General features: G+C 56.8%; 3 protein-coding genes across 11 annotated transcripts in view; 1 reads left to right on the top strand and 2 right to left on the bottom strand.

Moving 5' to 3' along the window:
- Window positions 1-13,228, top strand: part of LOC125925698 (GON-4-like protein) — a 72,538-nt gene extending 59,310 nt beyond the window's left edge. For all 4 annotated transcript variants that reach the window (XM_049634844.1, XM_049634842.1, XM_049634845.1 and 1 more), the window contains 13 exons: window positions 1,454-1,570; window positions 1,943-3,601; window positions 4,076-4,331; window positions 4,892-5,076; window positions 5,814-6,011; window positions 7,547-7,690; window positions 8,179-8,322; window positions 8,425-8,544; window positions 9,584-9,697; window positions 10,441-10,639; window positions 11,090-11,702; window positions 11,798-11,900; window positions 12,281-13,228. In XM_049634844.1, coding sequence (XP_049490801.1) covers window positions 1,454-1,570; window positions 1,943-3,601; window positions 4,076-4,331; window positions 4,892-5,076; window positions 5,814-6,011; window positions 7,547-7,690; window positions 8,179-8,322; window positions 8,425-8,544; window positions 9,584-9,697; window positions 10,441-10,639; window positions 11,090-11,702; window positions 11,798-11,900; window positions 12,281-12,430 — 4,002 coding nt within the window. In that variant the 3' untranslated portion in view covers window positions 12,431-13,228. The remainder of the gene's footprint in view (window positions 1-1,453; window positions 1,571-1,942; window positions 3,602-4,075; window positions 4,332-4,891; window positions 5,077-5,813; window positions 6,012-7,546; window positions 7,691-8,178; window positions 8,323-8,424; window positions 8,545-9,583; window positions 9,698-10,440; window positions 10,640-11,089; window positions 11,703-11,797; window positions 11,901-12,280) is intronic.
- Window positions 12,775-16,671, bottom strand: MSTO1 (misato mitochondrial distribution and morphology regulator 1). 3 transcript variants are annotated; one of them, XM_049634849.1, is made up of 14 exons: window positions 16,455-16,671; window positions 16,228-16,363; window positions 15,854-15,923; window positions 15,672-15,747; window positions 15,375-15,429; window positions 15,155-15,293; window positions 14,873-14,990; window positions 14,666-14,800; window positions 14,425-14,577; window positions 14,071-14,202; window positions 13,815-13,999; window positions 13,486-13,590; window positions 13,300-13,412; window positions 12,775-13,050 (listed from the first exon to the last, which is right to left on the bottom strand). In XM_049634849.1, the coding sequence occupies exons 1-14, from the start codon at window positions 16,536-16,538 to the stop codon at window positions 12,836-12,838; spliced, it is 1,716 nt and encodes a 571-aa protein (XP_049490806.1). In that variant the 5' UTR covers window positions 16,539-16,671; the 3' UTR covers window positions 12,775-12,835. The 3 variants fall into 3 exon arrangements, with proteins under 3 accessions (XP_049490806.1, XP_049490807.1, XP_049490808.1); XM_049634850.1 differs by lacking the exon at window positions 14,425-14,577; XM_049634851.1 differs by lacking the exons at window positions 14,425-14,577; window positions 14,666-14,800 and having other exon boundaries at window positions 16,455-16,670.
- A 5,220-nt stretch (window positions 16,672-21,891) lies between these two features.
- DAP3 (death associated protein 3) overlaps window positions 21,892-27,295 on the bottom strand; it is a 320,245-nt gene continuing 314,841 nt past the window's right edge. For all 4 annotated transcript variants that reach the window (XM_049634866.1, XM_049634867.1, XM_049634865.1 and 1 more), the window contains 6 exons: window positions 26,948-27,028; window positions 26,701-26,859; window positions 26,149-26,208; window positions 25,266-25,355; window positions 22,957-23,074; window positions 21,892-22,215 (listed from right to left, as the gene is read on the bottom strand). In XM_049634866.1, coding sequence (XP_049490823.1) covers window positions 22,130-22,215; window positions 22,957-23,074; window positions 25,266-25,355; window positions 26,149-26,208; window positions 26,701-26,859; window positions 26,948-27,028 — 594 coding nt within the window. In that variant the 3' untranslated portion in view covers window positions 21,892-22,129. The remainder of the gene's footprint in view (window positions 22,216-22,956; window positions 23,075-25,265; window positions 25,356-26,148; window positions 26,209-26,700; window positions 26,860-26,947; window positions 27,029-27,295) is intronic.

Below are 27,295 nucleotides of genomic sequence, written 5' to 3' on the forward strand. Positions count from 1 at the left end.
CTCACTTCTGCAACCCCCTCTCGCTCTCACTGCGGCTGCTTCCCCAAGTCTGCCTGCCCCGCTCAAGTGTCCGTGTTCCACAGGGGCCTTGCAGCGTGTGGGCCCTTCCACATTCGTGCGTGTTGGCGCGATCTGTCTCCTCACGGTCCTCGGGTCTGTGTCTTCGGTCTGGACTTTTCTCCCAAGTGTCTGCGTCGCGTCTCCAACTGTTGCCAGGAAGTCTTCTTTCGGTTTCCTTGCTGACTTCTCAGTCTGAATCGTGTCCCTTTGCACCTTCCAGGTGTTGCCACCAACCTCCCCCACCAGCAGACCCCCCCCTCCCCCCGCCACACCACTCGCCCCTGCTGTGATCTGCTCCTTCTGGTTGTTGTCTCAGCCCACGTTGCTGCGAGTTCTCCTTGACCCCTGCAGCGTGATCACTTCTGCCTGCTGGTCTGTCACCAAGTCCTCTGTTGTCTTAACCTGCTTCCTACCCTGCTGCTCATTGGCTTAGTGCCGGTCTTGGCGACACCATGAGGAACACGCTAGTTTCTACCCACGGTTTCTGGCTCCATTTATTCTGTCCCTCACGTTGCTGCCATAGCCACCTCCAGATAACCTTTCTGGACACGAGTCAGACCGCCTGGTGTGGCACAGAAGGCCCGCCCTGTCTTACCTCTGACTTGTCTCTGAAAGTCTCTCCACGTTCCTGTGTTGCAGCCAGACCAGTCTCTGTGGTTCCTTACATGCATTCAAGGTTTGGAACCAGAAGTCTGCTCTGCCCGTTCCCCACCCCGCCCTGCCACTTCGCTCAGCAAACTCTGTGTCTTTAAGATTCATCTGTAGCTGCATCTGCTGCAGAAATGTCCTTATTGTTCAAATGTCAGATACGTGTCATTGTTTTGTGCATTTTTGTACTCTTTCACAGAGGATGTCATTGTTGACCTCTTTGACTGTCTCCTACTAGTCTGTAAGCCCCTGGGGGGCAGGAATGTCTTCTCTTATTTGTACCCTCAGCCTGTAGCACACATGTTGCTTGAATGGACGCTTACTGTCACCGTGATTTCACTTTCCCTGTAAATTTACTCTTAAAACTGTCTCCGTCTCTCTTTTCTTCTTCTTTCCCTCCTTTCTGGTGTCCCTTGCACCGTTATTTCCTTAATAGGAAGCGTCCGTGTCTCCCGGATGAGGGCTCAGGCACTGTCATGACAGCTGAGTAGGAGCAGGTTTTAAGTATGAGCGCTCTGACCATCTGCTTCCTTTTCTCTGTGACCTAAACTTGTCCCTGTCTGATGACACAGAGTGTTGTAAAATCTTTATTGGAGATTAGTGTCATTTGAGGTGTAGAAGCATTTAACATGTGCTGTGTGTGTGTGTATGTGTGTGTGTATGTTAGAGCACACTCCTCTCCCCAGCCTGACAGGGCAGTGTTTCTGGACAGAATGTAACTCATGTTTCATTCCTTCTTGCTCAGTTTTATAAGAAGACCAAACAGCTGCCCATCCTGGTGAAGTGCTGTGAAGAGCTCCAGCCGCATCAGTGGAGGCCGCCTGTAGAGAGGGAGGAGCACCGGCTTCCATTCTGGTTAAAGGTGCAGCCTTGCTCCCCGAGTGTGCATGCGGCCGGGGGACACCACACCCTGCCAGAGATGTCAAGGGCCACTTTATGCCTTCAGAGCTGGAGTTGCAGGACTGGGGCCCAGGCACTCCTCCTCATGCACCCTTCCTCTCCTGCTTCTTGTCCTTCCCTCAGGTGGCTCCACAGCCTTCGATAAGTGGTGGGTCAAATGCATTTCTAGAGGCTGTGATTGAATGTAGTCTTTGTAGAAATTTTGTGTCCTGCAGGAGAAACCTTAGAAAGATTTCTTGAGACTGTCCGGGAAAGGCCCCTCAAATCCAGGAAGCCCTGTTCTTTTTGCCAGAGTCTGACATGTGCTGGATCCGTGTGTTCTTGTTCTCAATAGGCCAGCCTGCCGTCCATCCAGGAGGAGCTGTGGCGCAGGGCTGACGGCGCCAGAGGGGTAGGAGGTGTGACGGGAGCCGCTGAGGTCAGCTCAGAGCCAGGCCTGGGGACAGGCAGCTCGGAACTGGGGAGTGAAACTCCGTACCCACTGCTGTTGCCCAAGGGTGTGGTCCTGAAACTGAAGCCAGTTGCCAACTGTTTTTCCAGGAAGGCCTGGAGACAGAAGCGGCCGTCAGTCCTGAAGCCCCTCCTAATCAGACCCAGCCCCTCTCTCCAGCCTGGCTCCACCCCCGGGAAAACACCGGCGAGGTCCATTCCGCCAGAAGCCCCTCCAAGCAAAATGGTGGTCCGAATTCCTCACGTGATCCAGCCAGCTGCTGTCGTGCAGACGGTGCCAGGTGTCCCTCCGCCGGGGGCCCCTGGCGGGGACAGTTTTGAGTCTCCGACGGCACTGCCTTCCACGACCCCTGAGGCCAGGACCGGCTTCCCCCTGTCTGAGCCCCAGACTGCGCTCCCCTCTGCCCCTGTGCCCAAGGTGATGCTGCCCTCGCTTGCCCCGTCTAAGTTTCGAAAGCCGTGTGCGAGGCCGAGAGCCTCAAAGAGAAAGGGGGCCAAGGCCTCTCTGTGTCTGGAGCCAGCCTCCCTCATCCACCCCGTACCTGTTATCTTCACTGTGCCTGCTGCCACGGTCAAGGTGGTGAGCCTTGGCAGTGGCTGCAACGTGATCCAGCCTGTCAGTGCGGCTGTGGCCCAGAGTCCACAGGCCATTCCCATCACCACCCTCCTGGTGAACCCCACTTCCTTCCCCTGCCCACTGAGTCAGCCCCTCGTGGCCTCCTCTCTCCCACCCCTGATTGTCTCTGGCAACTCTGTGAGTCTTCCTGTCCCGCCCGCCCCTGAAGATAAGGCCCCAGTGAGTGTGGACATCAGTTGTCCTTTGGCTGAAGGGAAAAATGCCTTTCAAGGCCTAGAACCCAAATTAGAACCCCAGGAACTGTCTCCTCTCTGTGCCCCTGTCTTCCCCAAAGAGGAGCACAGCCCAGGGCCACCAGCAGCAGACCGTGTGTGCCAGGAAGAGCTGTCGGAGAACAGCGCCTGTGGCTGGACTCTTGTGAAAGCAGAGGACGGGGGGCAAGGTCTGGAGCCGCCCCTGGGCTCCCGAGAGTCTCTGAGCACACCCCCCGGGGACTTGGAGGACGTCGTCAAGATGGAGCCCAAAGACGCCGGGGAGGACGCCTGTGAGGACAGCAGGGCAGGGTGTTCTGTGGGATTGGACGCTGGCTTCCCAGGGGAGGAGCCAAGGAGGCCGCCCGTCTTACAGCAGGAGGAGGAGGAGGGAAGTCAGCCAGCGAGAACCTCTTCAGCCTCTCGGGAGCCTCGGGACGAGGGACACTCGGGAGCCGTGAGCAAAGGCTCTCCGAGGACCGCTTCCTCCTGTGCCGACCCCGACGCGGCGCGCAGCAGCCCCCCCGGGAAGTCTGAGGGCTTCGCTAGCGCTGATCGCCAGGCGGCCGGGACCCCGGCTGGGCCGGAAGCTGGGGTGGAAAAGGACGGGCCGGAGGAGGAGGAGGAGGAGGACTTTGACGACCTCACCCAAGATGAGGAGGACGAGATGTCATCGGCCTCGGAGGAGTCTGTGCTGTCTGTCCCCGAGCTCCAGGTGAGAGCCAGGGATCTCACGTGTTCTGTGGTCTCAGCCATTTGCCTGATTTACGGATAGGCCACCTGCTTGCTTGCTGCCTCTAGATAGTCCTGCCTTCAGTTTGACTCTTGAAAACGTTGCAAGACACGCTGTGGGGGTGGAGGCGAGGGGAGGAAAAGGGTGAACTTGTACTTACGTGTTTCGCTTGGCACAGGGTCCCTTAACTGTTAGATCGAATCACCTGTGCACGGTTTGAACGCCTACGTGTGTAGGTCCTGAGTGTGGACCCTGGCAAAGGAGAGCCGTATTCAGGGTAGAGGGCGGCCTCTCAAAACGCATCTTCTTCCCACTGTCCCTTGCCACCAGGCTGCAAGCGTAGCTCTCCCCGGGTGCCGACTCCACGTTGGACCCCGGAGGCTGTGCTGGGGGGTTGTGCCGGTGGCTCCTGGCGAACCGATGCCAGCCCTGGGGATGCTCTTGGGGGGGTCGCAGGAGACGATGGAGAAGCTGACCTGGCTGGCTTCTGAGAGGCGCGCGGGCCAGGAGGGCGAGTCCGAGGAGGAGAACTCCCAGGAAGAGAACTCTGAGCCTGAGGAGGAGGAGGAGGAAGAGGCAGAAGGGATGGAAAGCCTGCAGAAGGAGGATGAGATGACCGATGAGGCCGCCGGAGACCCTGCTGAGAAGCCGCCGGCCACCTTTGCCTCGCCCAGGACAGCTCCGGAGGCGGAGGCCGGCAGCGCCCCGCCAGGTGAGTGTGCGTGCGGGCGTGTGCGGGGCCCAGCTGGCCTCCTTTCTACCGGGTGTGCAGAACAGTCTAGAAACCAGGTGTGAGTTTTCCGAGGAAATCCTCTGGACCTCCCCTGCCCTCCGCCCTCCCCAGACACGTTTGCCCGGTCGGTGCCTGTGCTGGTTTGTACCAGCTGTTAGATTTGTTACCGGGTTCATCCCGGGTTTTCGGTGGTGCTCAATCCGTCTGTCACGTGTGAGGCTGAGAGCTGCGTTTATTTCAGAAGACACTGCCGTTCCTCAGCAACATGTAGTCCTCCGAGAGCCCAGCGTAGGACTGTGCTCGCTCTCAGGACTCCCTTTCTCAGTGGAGTAGCGGAGGTGCCCTGAGCGTCCCAGAGAGCACGGCTGTGCAGCCCGCACAGGGCTCACCTGCCAGTCTTGCCTTCCCGCCACTTTCCCACCAGCTCTTCTTCCGAGGCCCTCCCAGACCCGGAGCAGGGGGTGGGGTCTCCTGAGGAGCCGGGGCGGAAGGGTGGCGCGGTGGGGTCAGAGCAACCGTGGGCTTGGTGTCTTCTCCAGGAGAGGGTGGCAGGGCTGCCGGGAAGGGCCGGAGCAGCCAGCGGGCTCGCGGCCGGCGGGGAGGCCGGGCCCGGGCCAGCAAGGACACCTCCAAGCTCCTGCTGCTGTACGATGAGGACATCCTGGAGCGGGACCCACTCAGGGAGCAGAAGGACTTGGCCTTCGCCCAGGCTTACCTGACCAGGGTAGGCAGATGCCGCTTCCTGTTACCGCCCCTCCGAGCTCGGCTGCTTCTTCCAGGGATCTGTGTGAGGGGCCGCGAGGCACAGGGCTCAGTGATACGTGGCTTGTCGTAGTCCCTGAGCATCACCCTCTGTTGTTCAGAAAGCTGGGAAAGGTGATCCCACCATCATCGTGAGGGGGACTTCACGGGTTGGCTAATAAGGGCCTTTCCCGGGCTCTCAGCTTGAGAAGAAAGACCTATTGTGCATCGGCCCGAGGGTGGACCTCAGGGAAGCACCTTGGTCTCCAGAGACACGAGCCAGCCTGTTCCTGTCTTGTGCCACAGTCTCATTCTCTTGGTCCCCCCCCCCCCCCCCCGGCAAGGGGGTGTGCTCGCAGTGACAGTCCTGCCTCACCTTCCTGACTCCTGTATTATTTACCCTCAGTGGATGCTGTGCACAGGGCGCTCCTTCTCTGTTTCAGCGGGGAGCTGAAGTCCGGGACAGGGTAGGACTGTGAGCTAGAGAAACTTGCTGGTCTCGTGGGCAGGGCTGTGGTCTGTGGACACCCGCCACCGGAAGAGAGCTGTGCCTCGCTCGGCGCGGTGTCCGCCACGAACAGATCTGGGGATCTGTCGGGAGCGGCCTGTGCAGGGCGGGTCTCGGAGCTCTCTAGCGGGGCCCCTGCTCCTCGGTCCGTGCTGCTGTTTCGTGTTGGGGCCCGCGGACAGAGCACTGATGGTGGCACGTCTCCCGCGCAGGTGCGAGAAGCCCTGCGGCACGCCCCTGGCAAGTACGAGGACTTCCTTCAGGTTATCTATGAGTTCGAGTCAAGTCCTCAGCGGCAGACCGCTGTGGATCTCTACAGAAGCCTGCAGATCCTGCTCCAGGACTGGCCTCAGCTGCTCAAGGACTTTGCTGCTTTCCTGTTGCCCGAGCAGGCTCTGGCCTGTGGATTAGTAAGTGGATGGGGTTGGTGGGTCCGGTGACAGTGGGGCCGAGCGAGGTTCACGGACACTGTGCCCGTCCCCCGGTCAGATGACCCTGGCATGGCCCACAGAGCCCTCTTCTTTTCAAGAGGTGATCTTCCCGGCCCCTCGTCTCCCCATTTCTTTATGTGTGCCATGTGGGGTCGTACCTTTGCTTGCCCTCACGGGCCTCAGGTAAATCACGTGCCCTCTGCGCCTCACTGTTGTAAAACAGGCGTTCGTTCAACAAACACTTACCTGAGTGCCTAGTACGTGTTGGGCAGAGCTCTAGGTGCTGAGAGTACAGCCATTACAAAAGGGTGACATCCTTGCCCACGTGGAGCTTCCACTCTCCTGGGAGAGTCAGGTGATAAACGGTGAAATGTATATAGTAAGTAGATTTGAGGATCAGAAACCGACAGAAACAGGAAATGTGCATAGCGCTTCCCGGTGACAAGGCCTCACAGAAGAACACGTCGGGAGGGAGGAGTGAGGGCTGTCGGTGGAACGGGGCAAGGGACGACAGTTGTGTCACGTGCACGGTGGTGTGGGATGGCCGGCACGTAAGGTGACATCTGAAGTTTGGGAGAGAAATGTGTAAACATGAGGGCATAGCCCGGTAGTTCTGGATGTCTTGTCATGGTTGAGAGACGCCGGAATGAGTGGTGCAGCGAGATGGTTCTGATGGTCTTGAGGCGGTCACACGGGAGCGGGGTGATTTTTGGTTTTTAAGTCTATTCTTTTGAGAGAGGGAGAGACCGAGAACAAGTGGGGGAGGGGCAGAGAGAGGGAGAGAGGATCCAAGGCAGGCTCTGTGTCGACAGCAGAGAGCCAGCCCTATGTGGGGCTCGAACTCACGAACCGTGAGATCGTGACCCGGGCTGAAGTCGGCTGCTCAACCGACAGCCACCCAGCTGCCCCGGGAACGGGGCGATTGCACACCCTGCCATCCGCTCTTCCCCTGTGGTTATGAGGCTTAGACGAGCACTCGTGTGCAGAGTCTTTGTAAACCGTGTGGTGCCACAGGGCCTTGAGTGTGTGACTTCACGGTCCATGAAACCCCAGCACCCCAACGTGCGCTTCTCTTGGGTCTGTTCACGTCCCCGGTGTCGTGGGCTGGCTGACATTGCAACCCTCGGGTGGACGCCTGGCTCTTTTAGCATATTCTTTTTTTTTTTTTAATGTTTATTTTTGAGAGAGAATGAGCAGGGGAGGGGCAGAGAGAGGTGGCGGTGGGGGGTGGGTCGGGGAGGGGTAATACAGGATCCGAAGCAGGTTCCATGCTGTCATCACAGCCCGATATGGGGCTCGAACTCACCAACCGTGAGATCATGAGCTGAAGTCAGACGCTCAACCCACGGAGCCACCCGGGCACCCTGGACTCCAGGTCTTAAAGTCCACCTCGCGGTTGTAAAGGAGCCCCGTCAACCTCAGTCCCCGGCCCGCATTTCCTGTCTTCTGCTCAGAGCACTCTGGTCTTGCTCAGCCGCGCAGGGGACTCTCTCGCCTTCTTTCCCCTGTGGTAGTTTGAGGAGCAGCAGGCTTTTGAGAAGAGCCGCAAGTTTCTCCGGCAGCTGGAGATCTGCTTTGCAGAGAACCCCTCGCACCACCAGAAGATCATCAAGGTCCTGCAGAGCTGCGCGGACTGCCTGCCCCAGGAGATCAGCGAGGTACCTTGCCCGTCCTGCTTCCTCCCCCTGCGCACCTGCGCCTCCCACCGTCCCCTGACCGGGCCGTGTTCTCTGGCTGCCGGGACCGTGGACGTCTGGAGGGGCGTAGAAGGGGAGGACTTTGTAGGCTTTTCTAAAGCCTAAGGTCCTGGAATCGGGGGGGCTTGTCCCTTGAAACCTGAGCCTGACTGCCTCAAGGTGCCCTCAGTGCCCTGGGAGGGAGGTGCAGGGAGCAGGTGATGCTGCCTGAGCTGGGGGTCACACGTATCGTTTGTGTCGTCATTGGGGGTCGTACGTACTGTTAGCACCCTTCCAGCGCAGGCTCGCGAGCAGGGAGGGGGCAGTGAAGAACCCTTAGCCTTCAAAGAGAGGCTTCTGTGTGTCCCTCAGGGCACCAGGGAAGTGGGCCTTGGGAGTATGTGGGTCTGGTGTGGGATGGCCACCTGGAGAAGCCCGGGGGACGTGTCTGCCCCTTGACACCCTCTCAGCTCAAGACACAGATGTGGCAGCTCCTCAAGGGCCACGACCACCTGCAGGATGAGTTCTCCGTCTTCTTTGATCACCTGCGCCCAGCGGCCAGCCGGCTGGGCGACTTTGAAGAGATCAACTGGACAGAGGAGAAGGAGTACGAGGTGCGGGGCCAGGGGCTGCGGGGCTTTGGGAAGCGGGATGGCCGTGGGAGCGCGGGGTGCCTGCCCAGGGTCTGCGTTGAGCAGCACCCACTCGTCCCCCAGTTTGACGGCTTTGAAGAAGTGGCCCTGCCTGATGTGGAAGAGGAGGAGGAGCCCCCCAAGATGCCCACGGCCTCAAAGAGCAAAAGGAGAAAAGAGATCGGGGTCCAAAATCATGATAAGGTACCTGGGTTGTTGGGCGTGATCTGTCGGTCGTGAATCAGGCCTTGAGTTCCGTGAGCATTTCTCTGGCCGAGCGTGCCATGCGTGCTGCAGGAGCCCGAGGTCAGGCCGCGGAGCCCCTGGCGGGAGGAGCGCGGATGCTGGAGAGCACCCCCCAGCCGCCCCATCAGGAGGAGGTTTCCCCCTCTTCTCTCTTGCTCGGAGCTATTTCTCTTGGGTCTTGTCTTCTTCCTTTCTGTTGGTATGAAGATCCAGAAGCGAGCCCCCACTTTAGCAGTACTGGTGACAAAGTGCACGTGGCTCCTAGAGGCACGTACCTGGTCATTCTCTCGGTGAGCCCCGTGGCAGTCCCCCCAAGAGACTGCTCTCGTTTCATTTCACAGAGGCAGAAACGGACATTCGCGGCGAGGCTGTCGCCAGGGCCTCGTGTCCATAAGTGGCTGTGCTGGGGTGCGAATAGGTCTGCACAGACCCCCTGCCCTCTGCTGCTCTCCAAGGAGTCTGTTTTCCTGAATGTCTTTTACTCTCCCTTGCGGAAAACGGCTTCTTAGCTGGATGACCTTGGGCAGCTTACTTCACCTCTCTCGGTTTCAGTTTCCTTGTCGGTTGGGATAACTTGCATCCGAGATTACTAAACACAGTGTCGTGTGGGGGCCTCCAAAAGCACAAAGAAAGCCCCCCTCAATGGGGCTGGGAGGGGGCAGAGCTCAAGGCACGGGGAGGCAGGAGCGAAGGTGGTCGAGTCAGGTCACACCTTGTGACGGCCTTTCTTGGGACTTTGCCTCAGATTGTATGTGACTTAAGTATTTCTTGAAACATCTGGGCAACTGGGAGAGGTCCATCTTTGGGTCATTTAAGGGTTGTTTCGGGGATTTAGAACAGGCTGGGATTGAGCGTTCCTGGGCTGAGTGGAGAGTTGGGGGCTCATGAAAGAGGAGGTCGGTGTGGGTGCTGGGGCGACCTGTTCTGAGGCCTCACGACTCCGCTTTCTCTCGGTCCCGGACGTGCTGGGCGGCTAACCAAGCCCGGTATCTCCTAGGAGGCCGAGTGGCCGGATGGCGCCAGGGACTGTGCCTGCTCCTGCCACGAAGGAGGCCCCGATCCCAAGCTGAAGAAAAGCAAGAGAAGAGGGTGTAGCCGCTGCAGCAGCAGGGTGAGCCGGGCCGGGCCGGGCCGGGCCGCACCGAGGGGCGGGCGTCTGCACTGCCTCCCCGTTTGGGGTGAGGTACGCTCCCGCACGGGGCACCGCCCTGAGCTCCTGCAAGGACGGCACCCACGCGATAGGCGGTGCACGCGCTATTTGAGTCAAAATAGAATCTTGTACACGTGTGCAATGGATTTGCTTTTTAAAGACAATCCTGTGGATGGGGCGCCTGGGTGGCTCAGTCGGTTAAGTGTCTGACTTCAGCTCAGGTCACAATCTCATGGTTTGTGAGTTCGAGCCCCGCATCGGGCTCTCTGTTGTCACTGCAGAGCCTGGAACCTGCTTCAGACCCTCTGTCTCCTCTCTGTCCCTCTCCTGCGTGCTCACGTGCACGTACTCTCCTCTCTCTCAAAAATAAATACACCTTAAAAAAAAGTCCCGTGGGTAAAGCTTTTGGAATTGGATAACAATGAACTGCTTCAGGTATTTCTCAGCTTGCTTGCTTGCTTGTTTTTAATGAGATACACTTGTGTCAAGAAAACAGACCCTCGAAGTAATGCCGGGTCTCTAGAGTAGGGTTGGTTGGCAGCCAAGATACAGTCCTTGCTCGGAGAACGGCGGGTAGAACCAGACGCCTTCTAGGTCGTTTAAAGTTGGTGGAGCAGGTGTACTTGCCGGACGTGGGGGCAGGGCTTGGTCGCCAGAGAAAAAGGCAGTCAGGAGACCCCTGACCAAGGAGGCTGTTCCTGCAGGTCTGTGACGGCAGATCCTACAAGAGCAAGGAGCCCCATGAGTCGGCGGGCGGCAGCCCCCACCGCGAGGCCAGCCCTGTGCCCGGTGCTAAGGAGGCCGGGCAGGGCAAGGACCTGCTGGAGGAGGAAGTCCCAGACGAGCGGGAAAGCGTTGAGGCCGCCCAGGACCCGGCCGGCAGGGGAGCTCTGCCTGTTCCAGGTGAGTGTTCTGCCAGCCCGGCCTCTTTCCCCCCTTTTCCATGTCCTTACGTGCTTCAACCAAGAACGTCTCTGAGCCAGGATGAGCAAGTCCTTCTTGGACGGAGAACCCCCTCTCTTAACGAACAAGTAATAGGAGATCCTCTGTCCGGCCTTAACTTGCTCTGCTGTGGCCTCTGTCCTCTCGAGGAATTGGGAGTGCGAGGCAGCGTGACTGCATTCTCTTCCCTGCCCTCCGGACCCTGGTCATCTGCGTCCTGAAGACCGCCATTCTGGGCCTTGACAGTCGGGCTTTTGTCTTCATTTAAGTGACTTCAGCCAGCCCCACCGCACTCTTTGAGATTGGGGCTCCATCACAATAGCCCACCTGTGCGGCCCTGTGGTAACCGGGCGTCCCAGGTGCACCTTGACCCCATCCGTCCTCTTAGGTCCTTATTTTCCTCCTAAGCAGGGTCAGCAGTGGGGAGCACGCAGGAAGTGACCCTGACAGAGCAGCTCGTCCTGGGGGGCCCACCGCCCTGTTCACCCGAGACTCCTCAGCTTTCCTCCAGCCCTGGAGTTGTGCTCTGCGTGGTTAGGAGAAACCAGGCTGAGCGTGAGGTCCTGCCCTGTCCTGAGGCGTCCCCTAGACTTCAGGATGAGGGGGAGGACCAGGAGGCAGTGGGTGAGCCAGAGGCTTCCGTGCCCGCCTGGGATGCTTCGGAAACTGAGAAACGGCCTGGAACCGAGGAGAACCCTGCTTCCTTTCTGAGTCCCGTTTCCTCAAGGACCAGAGACTTAGGGAGGAGACGGTTGTCTGAGGTCTCAGACAGTCCGGGGAGCTGGTTGCTGTCGAGCAGAGCTGGGGTGAAGACCGCACACAGGATGTCCCCCGTCCACGAGTCGTCGGGAACGGACACCTCAGAGACTTCTTCCAAAGCCCCTAGGGGAGGTTTGGTTAAGGACTGTGGAGTGCAGGGCAAGGCCCCCGTGGGAGAGCAGCAGCCGAAGACCACAGAAGCTACTGTTTGTGCCAACAACAGCAAGGTCAGCTCCACCGGGGAGAAGGTGGTGCTGTGGACCAGGTAGGTGGAGGGGGGGCCGCCGCGTGTGTATCTGGAAAATGAGTGCACGTGTCCATTTTGCTAATCTGGAGTTAATCGTGGTATGTGGGTTCCAGGGAAGCTGACCGCGTGATTCTCACCATGTGCCAGGAGCGGGGGGCACAGCCACAGACTTTCAGCGTCATCTCCCAGCAGCTAGGAAACAAGACCCCGACCGAGGTAAGCGGCGAAAGCCCTGCCAGAGCTTCGGGCCCCAGGGGATCCAAGCACACGGACTGGCGAGGAGAGGCTGGGTCGGCCAAGCAAGAGACAGGACACCAAGCGCGACTGTACAGGTGGGCCCCGAGGAGGGGCCCGACTCGTCAGGGAGTCTGGTTTTGGTTCGAGAGAGGGCGGTGGACTGTCAGGAGCCCACAGACGTTCCAGGTCGTGTTCGGGAGCCATATGATTTGGGGCCAGATGCTGCTAAGCCTCTCGACCGGAGTCCCCTCTCGTGCGGGGAGGACACAGCCCTCCCGACCTCACTGTGGGGGACAGACCGATTGCTCGATCGGCACGTACTGCTCGGTCAACGTCAGAACCTTCCTCTCTGGCCTTAGGTTTCCCACCGTTTCCGGGAACTCATGCGGCTCTTCCACACGGCCTGTGAGGCCAGCTCTGAGGAGGAGGAGGACGCGACCAGCACCAGCAACACAGACCAGCTGTCTGACCGCGGGGACCTCCTGTCGGAGGAGGAGCTGGACGCGTGACCCGTGACCCTGGGCGCGTGGCGGTGTCAGCCGCTGGCCCCAGCCGGCGGTGCTTGTGCTTGGCTGGCGCCCCACCCCCGGGGCTCAGGCTGTAGGGCCGGAGGCGCGGGGGCTGAGGCCGACTGGGGGCGGATGGCTCTGCTAGCCTACGAGTCCTTCTGGGTCTTTCTGAACGTACTCGTGAACAGCATCGAGGGAGTGGGCTTGGCTCCCTTTCTACCTCCCCTCTCCCCCCGCCCCCCTCCCCGCCCGGGTCTGATGGCACATATTTATTGTTCTGTGATCCCACCACAGTGGTTCTAGACGTACGAAGTGCTTGTGTCGGTGTAGCCAGTCCCAGAACATTGAGCTCCCATATCCAGCAGTTTTTATTGTAAACCAGCTCTTTCCTGTTCTCGGGAAGCCTTAGTCCACGAGGCCACCCCCACTCCGGTAGCACTGGGCCAGGCTGCGCAGCTCCTGCAGGGCCTCGTCCAGGTCCCCCTGCTCCACGCCGGCGGCCAGGAAGCTGGCCCAGCGCCGCACATCGAGCTTGGTGAGCTCTCTAGCCAGGTCTCCCAGGGTCCGGTTCAAGGACGAGGAGGAGCAGAGGGCCCCAAGCACTGGGATGCTCTCCACGGCTGTGGAGGGACACAAAAGGAGGCCTGAAAATGGTTTTTCTACCCTGGGCTCTGCCGCGCAGACTGGATGGGAGAGTGAACTCACTGGATTGTGTGCCATCCCCTCGGTAAACCAGTGCTCCAGAGGAAGGCCACGTCCCTCAGGGCCACCAAGTGAATAAAGGGATGTTTAACTGTGGGCTTTGCTAAGAACCTTCATCTAGGAAGGGATACGGTAAAACCTCTCCCATACCCTCACTGCCCACGTACCTGCCCCAGATGGGGGACCATCCACAATCAAACCGTGCTGGCTGAGGCCTGGGGAGAAGAGCTGGGGGTACGGGGGAGCCACCATGCAGGGAGCCAGCAGCAAGTGGGCAGAGCTGTGGGGCAAGAGCAGGGGTTGAGCGAGAAGTTGAAGGAGGTCTGGGCGCGGGGAGTGGGCATCGCACTGACCTCCTGACTGTGGGCTGCTGCTGTTGTAAATACTGGGCCAGGACGTCTTCCCCAGTGGCGCACGCGTGCAGAGGCGAGGGCAGAGGGGTCCCCGGGGCCAGCTGGCTGCCGGAACAGAGCCAAAACCACCATTAATCTGTGGACCAGGAACTAGGGATCTTCCTGTTTGTAGGCCATCAGCGGAAGCAGGACGCTGAGGGTCTTTTCTTGGGGGGGGGGGGGGGCAGAAGAAGGAAGAGTGGGGTGATGCCATCAGGATGTCCAGAGGTGTGCGCAAGACTAGGATGGGAGTCCGAAGTCCGACAGGCTCCCTGAACCTGCCCCCTCACCTGGTGTGGCACGCTCTGTCCAGACCCCTCAGCACCACGGACTGGGCGAAGCAGCACGTTCCAGAAGGGCTCCCACACGCAGACAGGGGGGTCCACGCGGCAGCCCCTCCCAGCTGCACCAGAGCGTCGGGAAGGGACTGGCCTGGGGCCAAGGGGAAGGGGATGGTGGCCGCTGCGGTCGCCACCTAAAGAGAAGGGAGAGCTCAAGTAGCGGCTTTCTCTCCATTGCGACCGGCGCCTGTGCAGCGCTCCGTACCTTCTTCCCAGAGAAGTTCAGCATGTCTGCCAGGTGAGCCATGAAGACTGGCGAGGAACGGAGGCGGTACGGAGCAGTGACGGTGTCCAGGGCTGTGGCCAGGATGGCACCACAGTGGAAAGGCAGGGCGGGCTGTGAAGATACCAAGAAGGGCACTTAGCCTTCAGGGTCTGGAAAGCAGAGTGTGAAGGCAGAACCCTAACGGCAGAGACGTCCAGGCGCTTTGACAAAGGACAGTGTGTTCCAAAGGGGCCGTGTCGCGGGTGAGTACAAGCGGAGGGTTCGAGAACAGGGCTGGTGGCAGAGAAAGGCCAGGGTGGGGGCTGCAGTCCCAACAGGAACCTCGAGCCTTACGTCATAGTGCAGGTGGGGGAAGGTGACGGGTGGCTCCGGTCGCAGCCCCAGGCCCCCGCCCAAGGATAAGGGGCAGACCAGAGAGCTGTGGGCGGACATGTGCACCAGGCCCAACGCTGTGTTCAGCAGACGATAGATGTTTTTCAGGGGGTCCTGGGGGAAGGGAGAGTGACTGTTACGCGGTTTTCTCCCTGGGCGGTCTCGCTCCATGCCCCGGGACTTTTCCCCAAGGTGTCCTCACCCCACGACTGTAGGGCCCAGGGAGCAGGCCCCAGGTTATTATTCCCCGCCCTGAGTACTCGTCTCGTAGCAACTCGGCGGCCTTGGCACCCAGCCCAGAGAAGCCGTTGTGCAGGTCGCACAGGATCTGGAAGCCCTGGAAGGAGACGGTGATGGAAGACGGGGCAGGCCGAGGTCCTGCCTAGGCCCCGCCTGGCCACACGGCTACCTGCAGGTGATCACACTCCTCCACGTAGAAGTGCAGCCTGTCCTCCACGTCTTCCAGGCACCGGGGCTCCTTCAGGATGCTCTCGCCTTGGCCGAAAGCCTCTAGGCGACCTGCTTCCCTGCCGGACGTGACCACAACCAGGACTTGCAGGAGCCCCGGCCCTCACCCCCCCGGCCCCGCAAGATCCCGTTTGCAGGGACGGCGGGGAAGGTGGCCTCAGGAGCCTCATCAACATCGGTGGGGATCCCGTTTCTCGGTTCACACCCTTTGGGGCCCACGTACCCATCGTGGTTGTACTTCTGAATCATACAGATGCTCCGGGGGTGTAGATGGACCCGGAGGAAATCCGACCAGATTCTGATGCTCTCCTCTGTGGGGGTGAATGGTTTGGGGGCTGCAGCAGTGGTCAGCGGTGGGGGACCTGAAGGAAAACGAAAAGAAGTGTTCTTCCTGTTGCTGTTCTGCCCGGTTCCCTGCCCTGTAGTACTTGGTGAAGTCTCACCTTTGCCATTGGGAATGGACTTGACCCTCCAGATCCCATCACTACTCAACACTCCCTGGGGGGGAGGGGAGGGGCAGAGAGAAATCTGCATTTAGTTCCAGGCAGTCTACAGGCAAAAGTTGACTGATTCTCTTGGATTCTGACCAAGTCTACAGCCTGCCTTCACCCAACAGTCACATTCTGTAGGAAAAAAAGTGCTGCTTCCCAAAATGCCATCCCAAGATATTTAAAATGATCAAAATCCTTTTTCTCTGCCCCAGTGGAGGCCACTCTAGCTCTAGCAGTAGAGGCCCTCACCTCTGCACTCAGAAGGTCCTGGAGGCCAGGGATTTGGGGATAGAGTTCCTCCCTGTGTGTGGTAAGCTTTCCCTGCCTGGAAAAAAAAACAAAAAAACAAAAAACGGAGAAGGATTTCAGTGACGGTTCCCCGCAGCTGTCCAGCTTCCTGTGCACATTCCCACTGCGAACGTCACCAGTACCATGCTATTGCCGCATCCAGCTGTCTGTCCCTGTAGAGTCCACCTTCTTGTTTTAGGGAGCTCAGGCTACCTGTACAAAAAAGAACAGGCAGCGTCGGGTCGAGGCCTCGCTCCTCCCCGCCTCCGGCTAATCTTCCTGCCAGCCTGCTGCCACCGAGCTTTCGTGCACACACTTGAGCCCGGTAAAACCCTCGTCTGGGAGAATCCAGATTCTCCTCCATCCCCAGCCTGGGCGTGAGCTGTGCGGCCGTAGCAGGGGAGCACCGCGGGGTCCCACAAGAGTGCCACAGTCCACCGGGTCCCTGCGGCTGCTTGTCTCCGGTCCGCACGCCCGGGGGCTCCTGCGCGCTGGCCGACCCCGGCCGCCGCCTCACCCTTGAGATCCATGAGGATGAGTCTCGGCGTGTACGTCTCCTGGCCGTGGGGCGTCCGGCCGGTCCGGTATAGGACGTCGGGACACAGCTCTCCGGGCGGTTCCTCGGCACCGGTCGGGGCGCACAGCGCAGCATCCTGGGGGTGCACAGGGGAAGGCCTGGCCTCAGCGGGGGCGGCTGGAGATCCCGAGCGGCCCCGCGGCGGCGGCAGCGCCCGCGGGCCTCACCTGCTGGTTCCACCAGTGCGCTCCCACGAAGCCCGCAAAGTGGCCCAACTGCAGCGTGAGCACCTCCCGGGCCCCGCCCGCCATGCCGCCCGGCTCCGCTGGGTCGCGCAGGCGCGGCGGCCCACTCGCCGCTCGGGGCCGATTGGATCGTCGGCTTGTGGGCGGGGTCTCCGCCCCCGCGCAGTACTGGTCCACACGTAAGTCCTTTCCCGTAGGGCGAGCGATTCGTCGGGCTTCGGAAGCCCCGCCTGCACTCGGGCCAGGCCGGCGCGGGCCCAGCTCTCGTTGGGGGGCGGGGCCCGGCGCGGCCGGAAGTGGCCGGCGCGGGGGCCGGGCGTCTCGTGGCGCGCTGTGGGCGGGGCCTGGCGTCTCGCGTGGGTCCCGCCGGCGGCCGAGCGGAGGAGGCTGCGGTCGCTGCGTCGGCGTCGCCTCCCGTAGTGCGGGCTGGCCCGACTGCCTGTCTGCCACGCCCCGTGGATGAGGCGCCCTTGGCAGTGTTTTGCGTCTGCCTTTTGTTCGATGTCGTCTGAGAAACTCTCCTCCAACCTTGCGCGTACTTGCAGCTCCTCTCGTGGCCCCGTTGCGCGGGCGCGCCGCGGCCGAGGGGTGCGCCGACGGCGGGCCGAGGTCGCCCCCGCTGGCGGCGGGTGGGCGTGCGCCGAGCCCCCCCTGTGCCGCTGTACCTGCACGCGCTTCCGCGGGGCGCGCACCTGGAGTGGACGCGTTGGGTCGGAGTGGAGGCTGTCCTCGAGCTTGGTAAATAGCACAAACCTGTCTTCTCAAACTCTTGATCGGTGTGAACCTCCACCACCGGTGCGGGCGAGTTTTCAGTTGATGCACCGTTACCTTTAAAGATTGTAGTCCTCATCACTGCTTTTAACTGCTAATGAGGCTGAGAGCACTTTTTCGTACGTTTATCGGCCAGTTGGAGATCCATTTATGTGACGTGCATGTTCAAGTTTCTTGCCCGTCTTTCTTTTGGATTGTCTTACTGATCTGTGGGAGTCAGTACTTGATTCGGGATACAAGCCGTTTGTCAGTTGTGTGTGTTGAAAGTATCTACTACCACTGTTTGCTTTTTCACTGCCTTAAAGGAAGTTTTTAGAAGAATAGAGTTTGTGTTTGCTTTGCTTTTTAAAACATAGTCACATTCATGGACCTTTTCAAATATTAATGCTTTTTATGTTATGTTACGGGCTCTCGATCCTGTTCTGTTGGTCTGTTCCAATTTCACGGGGTATTTAAACACCGTATTTTCAAAAAAGTGTCCCCAAGGAGATTTAAAAAAAAAAAAAAAAAAAAAAAAGAGGGGAGAGTGTTAGGGGTGACAGAACAGCAGCTAGTAAATGTAGATGGAAGGATAGAATTTTGATTTCAATTGCAGGTATCAATGTAAGAACTTACTCAGACGAAGATCATCAGTGGGTGGTAATTTGTTGGTCAACGGGAAGGTTTCAGGATTTCAAAGAAGCATGCCACAGCTGAACTTACGCTGTTGATCCCATTGCGAGAGCGTATTTTTATGATGACGGATGTCAAAATTAACCAAGTGATCAAATTTAGCATCACCAGTAACGGAACCAACCGAAGTGATGTGATGTGTGGCCAGTAGAACTCGTCACCCACCCACTGTGCTCGCGAAAGCCTTTAACCTGTATCTGCAGGAACAATTAGACGAGTCCAGAATGTTGGACAGTCTGTACAACTGGCCAGATGTCTTCAAAAATGTCAAATAACAACACCAACAAAACCCCAGAGGGTCTACTGAAGGTAACAGGACACTTAAGAGATATTTCATTGTTAATGTAATTTGTGAACATTGATTGGAACCCGAATTGGCAACGGGGGGTGGGGGGGGGGTGCTGGTGGGTAGCCATGAAGATGTTGGGATGACTGGAGAAATTTAAAAAAGCATAGTGTTATTGAACATTATATCGATGACGGGTTTCTCTGGTGTGATAATGGAATTTTGATTATATAGGAGAATATCCTATTAGGAGAAATGTGATAAAAGACTTGTCTGCAATTTCCTTTCAAATGGTGACGCAAGTAAATAAATAGCCCAACGCGGGGGCTCGAACTCACGAACCGTGAGATCATGACCTGAACGAAAGTCAGACGCTTAACCAACCTAGCCACCCAGGCGCCCCTCTTTTTTAATTTAATCAATGGGATCTTTTCTGGAATGAAAATTTTAAATTTTCATGAAGTCTAATTTATCAAGTATTCTTCTATGGACTGTATCTTTGGTGTTATATATAAGAAATTGTTGTCCAGCGTAAGGTCATGAAGGTTTTGTTCTCTTTTATTTATAATTAAAAAAATTTTTTTTTAATGTTTTACTTTTTTTTGAGAGGGTATGAGCAGGGGAGGAGCAGAGAGAGAGAGGGAGACAGTGCAAGTGGGGGAAGAGCAGAGAGAGAGGGAGACACGGAATCCGAAGCAGGCTGCAGGCTCTGAGCTGTCAGCACAGAGCCCGACGTGGGGCTCGAACTCATGAACGGTGAACCTGAGCCAAAGTCGGACACCTAACCGACTGAGCCATCCAGGCGCCCCCCTTTTCAATGTTTTATAGTTTACTTCTTACACTTAGCCCCATGATACATTTTGAGTGTGTGTGTAAATCTGTGGTCCAAATCCATGATTTTGCTTGTCCATAACCAGCTATCCCAGCACAGTCTTTTGGGGATTTTCCTCAATATATTGCCTTCACATCTTTGTTAAAAATCAGTTGACCGTAAACGCGAGACTTCTGTCTGGACTCAGTGTTGTCTGTGGTTGTACCAGGACCGTGCTGCCATGTTACCGTAGCTTTAGATGATGTTTTGAAAAAAGGAAGAGTAAGTCTGCCCAGTTTGCTTATTTAAAAAGTCATTTTGACTACTCCAGGTTTTTTTTTTTTTTTTTTCTGTATGAACTTTAGGGTCAGTTGCCAATTTTTGCAAAAGAGCCTGCTGAAATTTTAATACTGATTGCACTTATCGGCCAGTCTGGGGAGAATTAACATCTTAACCCCATTGAGTTTTCCAACCTGTGAACACAGACCGTCTTTCCAGTTTAGATCCTCTTCAATTTCCCTCGGTAACAATTTATAGTTTTTGGTGTATAATTTTGCAGTTCCTCTGCTAAAATTGCCAATACTTTGTATTCCTGCTCTTTGAATTTACTTTCTTAATTGCAGTTTTATTTCATTGCTGTAACAGAGACATAGAATTGGTTTCTGTGTATTCATCTTGTATTGTGGCCTTGCTGAACTTATATTTAGATGTTTTGAGCCTAAGATTTTCTCTCTACAGGGCTGTCATCTGAAAATTAAGACAGTCTTCTTACTTTCGAATCTGGACTCAATGCAATTGAGTGATTAAGAGAAGCCCTAAGAGACTATGCGGCAGGCTTAGCAAGGAGCCAGTAGAAATCGGGGCATGAGGATTGAGTCTATAGTAGAAGGCTCTTAAGAAAAAGAGGACCGGGTGGGGCAGATTATGATAGAGGATTTGGAAAAAAATTGAGTCTACATTTAGCAAATGACAGAAGGAACGATGGGAACTCTTCAGTAGGACCTGTGGTGGGGTGGGACAGCCGTACAGCTTACCGTTCCACGTCCGTCAGTGAAGATGAGGCCTATCGAGGGGTTTAGCCACCCAGACATGGAAGCCGGGTTCCCAGCCTCATTTGCGGCTAAGGCTCAGGTCTGCCAGTGGGGTGCAGACGCCCCTTGGGAGGAGAGGAGCTGCGGCCATCTCTGGGTTGCTGCTCTCAGTGGCAGAGGCCGGGGGCTGGGGGTTTACAGCAGTGGGGTGGCTCAGTTGGTGCAGAGTGGGGCTCTGGACATTGGATGTGTGCGTTCAAGCCCCACGCTGGGTGTAGAGTTTACTAAAAATAAACTCTTTAGGGGTGCCTGGGTGGCTCAGTCGGTTAAACGTCCAGCTTCAGCTCAGGTCATGATCTTGCGCTCCGTGGGTTTGAGTCCCATGTTGGGCTCTGTGCTGACAACGCAGAACCTGTCTGGGATTTTCTCTCTCAATAAACTTAAAAAAAAAAAAAAAGGCTTTAAAAAAAGCCTATTTTTTTTTTTTTAAAGTTTAATTTATTTGTTTGAGGGGAGGGGCAGAGACAGAGAACCCCAAGCAAGCTCTGCATTGTCAGCACAGAGCCCAGACGCGGGGCTTGAACCCACTAACCGTGAGATTGTGACCTGAGCCGAAATCAAAGTCGGACTTTTAACCGAATGAGCCACCCAGGTGCCCCAAAAGCCTGTTTTTTGTGTAGAGTTTTATGTCTAGGATTTGGTAACAGAAGTTGCTTCTAGAAAAGGGGAACGAGAGGAAGGAGGCTGGTTTCCATGAGATCTATTTTTGTGGCTTGGACTGTAACGCACACAGGGCAACAACAGGAACAGGTGGACTGAGGCCCCTGGGTGACCCGGGCCGCAGCACAGCTCACTAGGGCCTCGGAAGCATTGGGAGGGAGGAGGCAGGGGTGGGGGTGGAGAGCAGGCCGGCACAAAGGACGAGAGGGGCTGGAGCGGGAAGTGATGGAGCGGATGGAGAGGCCGAGGGCTTTGAGCTCAGGGTTAGAGAAACCTGGCCGTGACCGTCCCCGGCGGGGGGTGTGTCAGTCGGGGTTCAGAGGGCAGAACCACACTAAAGGGGTTTGTCACAGGGCTTAGAGCCTTCCGGTGGTGGCGGCTGACCCCGCAGGCCTGTAGGGCACTCGCCTCGGAGCCTGGCCGCGCTGACCGAGGCTGGGTCGGGCGAGGCTCCGCTGCTGACGGAATCCTCGAGGAGGAGGGTCAGGCAGGGGAAGCCGGCCCTCCAGGGGGAGACTGTCTCCCTCAAATCCAAGTCCCGAACGGTAGCAGCCCGCCACGTGTGAGGCCCCGTCCACATGCCGTGTGGTTCAGTCCTCACGGCCCCCTGACGGCGGGGCGTTCTTGCCCTCAGACCAGGTGAAGCAGAGGTCAGGGGACACTGGAGAAGCAGATCGGCTGCGAGGCCCTAAGACCGCCAGTAAGTGGCAGCCGGGACTCGAACTTCTGACACCACCGGTGTGGGCAGGGGCAGAGAATTCTGTGCCGAGGCTGATCTGAGTCACCGTGTCCTCCGGTCCCCTGCAGGTGGCTGCGTAGACAGAACCACTCTCCCCGCGCTCCCTCCTCACTCCACACCGTGTCCGGAACCTGCAGAAAGGGGCCTCGGTCAGGCTCCCGGGAGCAGTGGTGGCAGCGTCAGTAGGACGTGAGCAGTCGGTGTAGGTGCTTGTGGGGGAGGAGTTACGGTGTGAATCTCGGGCTCCTGAGCCGCATCAAGTCTGGAAGATAGAACTCCTGGAGATTTCTGTAGGATCTGGTCTCTTCGGACTCCTCACAAGCAGAATTCGGGGAAATTCAAATTGGCCACAGGAAGGCTCTTTCCATCTTAAAAATCTAACGCGACACTTTGAGAAGGATCATTTATTTTTAAGGACAGATCCATAATTACTTACAAAACGAAAACCACCCCTGAAAAGCTCTCACGAGTCTCGGGAACAAGAGGACACCTCACTGCCACATGGTCACTTCACGGGGGAGCCGCTGCGGCGCAGGGCCCTCTGTCCGTGGACCGTGTGGCCCCCCCGCCCGACGGGGTCTGTGAGAGGAAACGTCCGCTGTCGTCCACGCGCGTCGCGACCTTGGCTCAAAGGTGGGCGCACAGCCGCTCCAGCTGTCCAGGGTTTGCGTTACTCAGGAACAGAAGCTCCTTTTTCCCTTCTTCTGTGTGAGCTAAGGTGGGGGGGGCGGGGAGCGGACACACACAGCTGGCAGTTCTCTCCTGCAGCACTGTTACCCCAAAAACTCTGTCGGCACCGGCCACGTGACACTCCCAAGGCCTCGCTTCCAGAGCCTTTCTCCCGGTAAGCGACCACCTTTTCTGTTTATTCCTCTGGCTCAGCATCTGCTTCCTTCTGAGCCAAGAACATCTGGCCTCTAGCACTTTGTCAAACCTGCTGACCCCCTTGGAAATCTCCCCAGCCGTGCCCCCCAGCCCGCCACGTGCAGGAGCCGCTCCACACCCTTCCCTCCCTTCCCCGGATAACCCACCCCTTCTCGGCCAGTTCTCGACCACCTAGAGAGCGGTCAGCCTTTCGTCTCCCCGGACCCCCCGCGCCCAGAGGGGAGGGCAAAACCGAAACAAACAGCTGAATGCTTGCGGGCGCACAGGGCAGGTAGAGCTGACAGCCCCCCCCCCCCCCCCCCCCGACGGCTGGCCTTGGCCTGGCCGCCTCTTTCCGTGAGCACCGGGTTCTGGACCATGAGAATCTGGGGAGAGATGTCCTGTTGTTTTGTAAAGTAAACTGTAACTTCCCCTCCCCCACCCCTCTCCACACCCTGCAGCCAGCCAGAGAGGGGTCGGGATAAAGGGAAAAAGGGAAACACAAGTTACAGGCTGCTGCCGAGGGAAGAAGAGGTCATGGCTCTGACTCAGTGGGACCCTGAACATAAAACCCCGAAAAATTCACCTACCTTTCTCATGTTGAAGCCAACTGTTCTCCAGATAATACTGAATACAACTTTCAAACTCCTTCGGGCTGTAGTTGGAAACCAGGATGGGAATAAAGGGATCCAAGGCATCAAATCCCTCCTGGAGAAGGAAAAGGATGAAGACGGTGTCCGTCAAGTGACGAGCCGGAGGAGAGAGCAAATGCACTCGGACTGCGGACGGCGAGGTCTGTTTTTCTCCCGCCCTCTGCTCGCTCGCGGGCCACCCGGCCTCACGGGCTCCACACAGCGCCCGGCCCCTCACGGCCACTGGGCCGTGTGCACAAGACAGCAGTCTTCTGCGTGTGGGTTTACATGGATATTCAACATGTGGATATACGTGCATATTTAAAACATTTTTTTTACGGTTTTGACTCCAGTAGTCAACAACCATTCTGACTGTTCTTCAGTTCGAAAACAGGAAACGAAATTGAGGAGGATGCGGAAAAAGACCCAGTAGATGGAACGTGAACGGAAACAAGTAGCTCAAACTGGATTCCAGATCTCAGGCCGAACACGGGCAGAGGAGGGACACTCCCCTGGCTTCCGAACAGAGCCCTGGCCCGGGGGCCCCGCGGCCGGACACGGCAGCGCTGGGCAGACACCGGCCCCCAGTCTGCGTCTCTGTTCTCACAGAGTCCAGGGCGGTGGTCACGCAGCTTACTCTGCCGCCTCGGACCGCGCGGACACGTCCACAGGATGCCGAGAGCAGCCTTCTTACTGCTGGAGGTGAGGGTTCCGGATACGGGAAGGGGGAAGGGGACGCTGTGATGTGAGCCCGTATCCATGTGACACATGGTTTTCTAACAAATGTTAGACAAGTACGGGTGTGTCCGTACGGAGACAGATAGGAGGATCGTACACACGTGTGTGTCTCTTTTCACACTTCCTGGCAGTGATGCCCCAGCAACTATGAGCACACCTGGCACTCACATCTTGGTACCTAAAATCCAGTTCACGCTCAAGAGGTGGGGAATTTGGGTCCACCTCTTAAAGGGAGCATATTTTAAACACTTCTGCAGAGCAGGCACCACACACGATGTTGGGCTTGAACCCACGAGCCCGAGACCGAGTCGCACGCTCCGCCACCTCAGCCAGCCAGGCGCCTCCCGGGCCCTGGTAAGTAAATAACCGTTCTCCTCGAACGTGAATCAGGGCTGCCCGGAGGAATGGCTAGGACGGGGGCATAGAAAGGACGAGAGGAGTGCGGAACCTATTTCTTGCCAAGAAGTAAATCAGGGCCTACAGACTGATGGGGGGCATGTGCAGAGGGCACAGAAGCCACCCTGAAGGGGCTTTTACAGGCCAGATCTGGGACCAATTAAGCACCCAAATCAATAATGACAGTAAAGGTTTGAAGCTCATGAAAGAGGAGCCTGTATGTCCACCTGGAAAGAAAGGAGTGAGGAAGGAAAGTTCCTGCATGTGACAGGAAGCCAAGGGATCCGTGTAGAAGACACAAGAGAGCTAGAAAATACCGTTTTGCAAATGTCTCCGCTGGACTCTGGGGAGAATCACAAGTGGATGCTCAAACCAGTAAGGGAAGGCTTGAGGAGTGACAGGTAGTTACCTAGTTTCAAAGTAGGTATCCATTTATTCGTGCTTACTTGTTACACAAGGAAAATAGTAACTTTACTGCCGAGAACCCAGATGGACAGCACCTTAGCCAAGTGTCCAACCTCACCCCTGGAGTCACTGGGAGAACTGGGTCTCACAGGCGCCTCCCGAGGCTGGATACTATAGAGACCCAGCCCTGCGGCTACCATTGCACATGATCAGGAGACAACACCAGCCGAGCCGTAAGATAACCCACGGTGGCAAGTACGCTTCAAACACACGGATCTAAATATTCAAAGACTGAAGCACTGTCCCCCCTTGAAGGAGACGACAGAGCAAGACCATCAAACGCACGATCCGGGACTTTCTGTCTCTGTGAAGGATGTGGGGTGACTGGTAAAGTTCGAAGTCCTACAGATTAGGTACCAGCGTTCTATCGATGCCAGTTTCCTGATTTTGACAATTGTGCTGTGGTTCTATATTTAGAAAGTCTCTGATTTTAGGAAATACATGTTATTTAAGAAAAAAGAGGCATCGTGTCTCAGGTTACTGTCACATAATTCAGGGGAAAAATGGAGAAGAAGAAAGCCAATATGGTAAAGTGTTAACGTTCAGGAATCTGGGTGAAGTCATACATGAATATGGTTGTTCTCCAAGTCTGTAATTATGTCCAAAAGGAAAAAGAGATCTCTTTTGACAAAGTGACTAAGGGGAACCAGATTTTCTAAAGATTGGACCTTTCCCAGCAGCTCCTGAGGCAGATAGGCCTTCCGCGGCTTGAAGAGGGATCCAGTCTGGCTCAAAGTCAACACAATGGTGCCTCCGTGCTGAAAGAAAGGACAAAAAGCTGAATCAGAAACAGGTGAAAAAGTGGGGCGCCTGCGTGGCTCAGCTGGTTAAGCGACGGACATCAGCTCAGGTCATGATCTCATTGTTCGTGGGTTGAGCCCAGGGTCCGGCTCTATGCTGACAGCTCCAAGCCTGGAGCCTGCTTCGGAATCTGTGTCTTTCTCTCTCTGTCTCTCAAATAAAGATGTGAAAAAATATTTTAAAAAAATGAAAAGAAGAAAAATGCATTTTATTTATTTTTTTAGAAGTTTAATTAGAGAGCGTGAGCATGCATGGGGGTGGGGCAGAGAGACGGAGAGAGAGAATCCCAAGCAGGCTCCACACCCCTTGCTCAGCCCCACGTGGCGCTCTATCCCATGAACTGTGAGATCACGACCTGAGCTGAAATCAAGAGTCGGACGCTTAACCAACTGAGCCACCCAGGCGCCCCAGAAAAGTGCATTTTAATCACCTGTCGATTTTTAGTACAGCTGAATGGCAACTAAGTAGGTTATCACTTCTGGTGTGGCGCTGACGGCAAACTGCTACGTGATCTTCAATTTATCAAAATCTTTTCCGAAGTTGGTAAGATATAAAACCACTCTGAACAACTGCAGAGTCAAAGTATGCCAGGATTTAAGTACAGTGGCTTGTATCCAAGGCGAGCAGGAAGATAGGAAACCAAATATCCAGATTTTAAACTTCGGCACTGCTAGGGCAATTAAGGAAGATACAAGAACTTTCTGGGTGTAAAATCGGAGCCGAAAACTATCAGGCGTCGCACATACTCACCCAGTCGTTTTTCACCATTTTCCTCAGGTTGTGCACGAGCGCAAGCTCCTCGGGGGCCACCTGCCGGGTCAGTGGGAAGGGGGGGGACGGGGCCGAGGTCAGTCCTTGCGCTGTGCGGGTGCCCGCCCGAGACCAATGACTACAAAATCCTGCACTGCTCTGTGACCACGGTGCCTGCGGCCACGTGCCCCACCCTGCCAGGTTTCTGATTAAAACCTGTCAGCAAGGGAGAGAGCGGCCTGGGCCCACACCACCGCCTCCCTCGATGTTTCTGCTCTTGGCTGCGGAAGCATGGTCTGACCGCCGCACACAGAAGCCATCGCTCAGCCCCACTGAGGAGACAGAAGAGAAGGAAAAAGCTGACAAAACAGCTTCCGCCGTGACGTGCCCTTCTAGACGCTCTCCCTTTTCAATGGACGGCGGACCCCTCTCCTAACTCAAATACTCCTAAGGCGAGGCGACATGCCGCCTGGGCTACAAGGCCAAGTCCCGGCCTCCGCGTGCCAGTGCCGGAGTCAGAGTAACCAGAGTAGAGAAACCCAGTTTTCCTACCAGGCTTTTATCTTCTCTTTTCAGTGTGGTCTTTCCCCAGAGAGCGTTGACTCCATCCACCGCCACCAGGAGGCGAAACCCGCCCAAAGAACTCTGACCCTTGAGCTCTCTGAGAACAACCCCGACTGCATCCGTGGCGTTCTTCGCCCGCGTGATGCCCTGCAGGGGAGAGAGGTGGGGCTGGCGGTCCCAGAAGAGGCCTCCCCTGCTGTGACAGAGGACGGGCGGCCGCTGTCTTGTTTCATACCTGCTCCACCACCTCTCCCAGAGGGCTGCCTTTCTCCGTGCTCTCTCGCTTATTCCAGACATACTTCTCTTGAACTTTTATCTAAAAGCAAACAAAAACCCAAAAAAGGCCCCTTAGCCTAAAGATGAACCCATCTGTATCCGAGAAGGGAGGAGGGTAAGGTTGTTTAGAGTCGGGTTTAATCTATTTTTCTTTCCTTCTTTTTTTGAAAAGTAGGCTCAATGCCCAGCACAGGGCTTGAACTCAGGACCCTGAGATCAAGACCTGAGCTCAGATCAAGGGTTGGAGGCTTAACCGACCAAGCCACCCAGGCATCCCTGTATTTTAAGCCCTGTAAGAGACTTCAGT

This window comes from Panthera uncia, chromosome F1, assembly GCF_023721935.1.
Source record: "Panthera uncia isolate 11264 chromosome F1, Puncia_PCG_1.0, whole genome shotgun sequence".
Taxonomy (NCBI): Eukaryota; Metazoa; Chordata; class Mammalia; order Carnivora; family Felidae; genus Panthera; species Panthera uncia.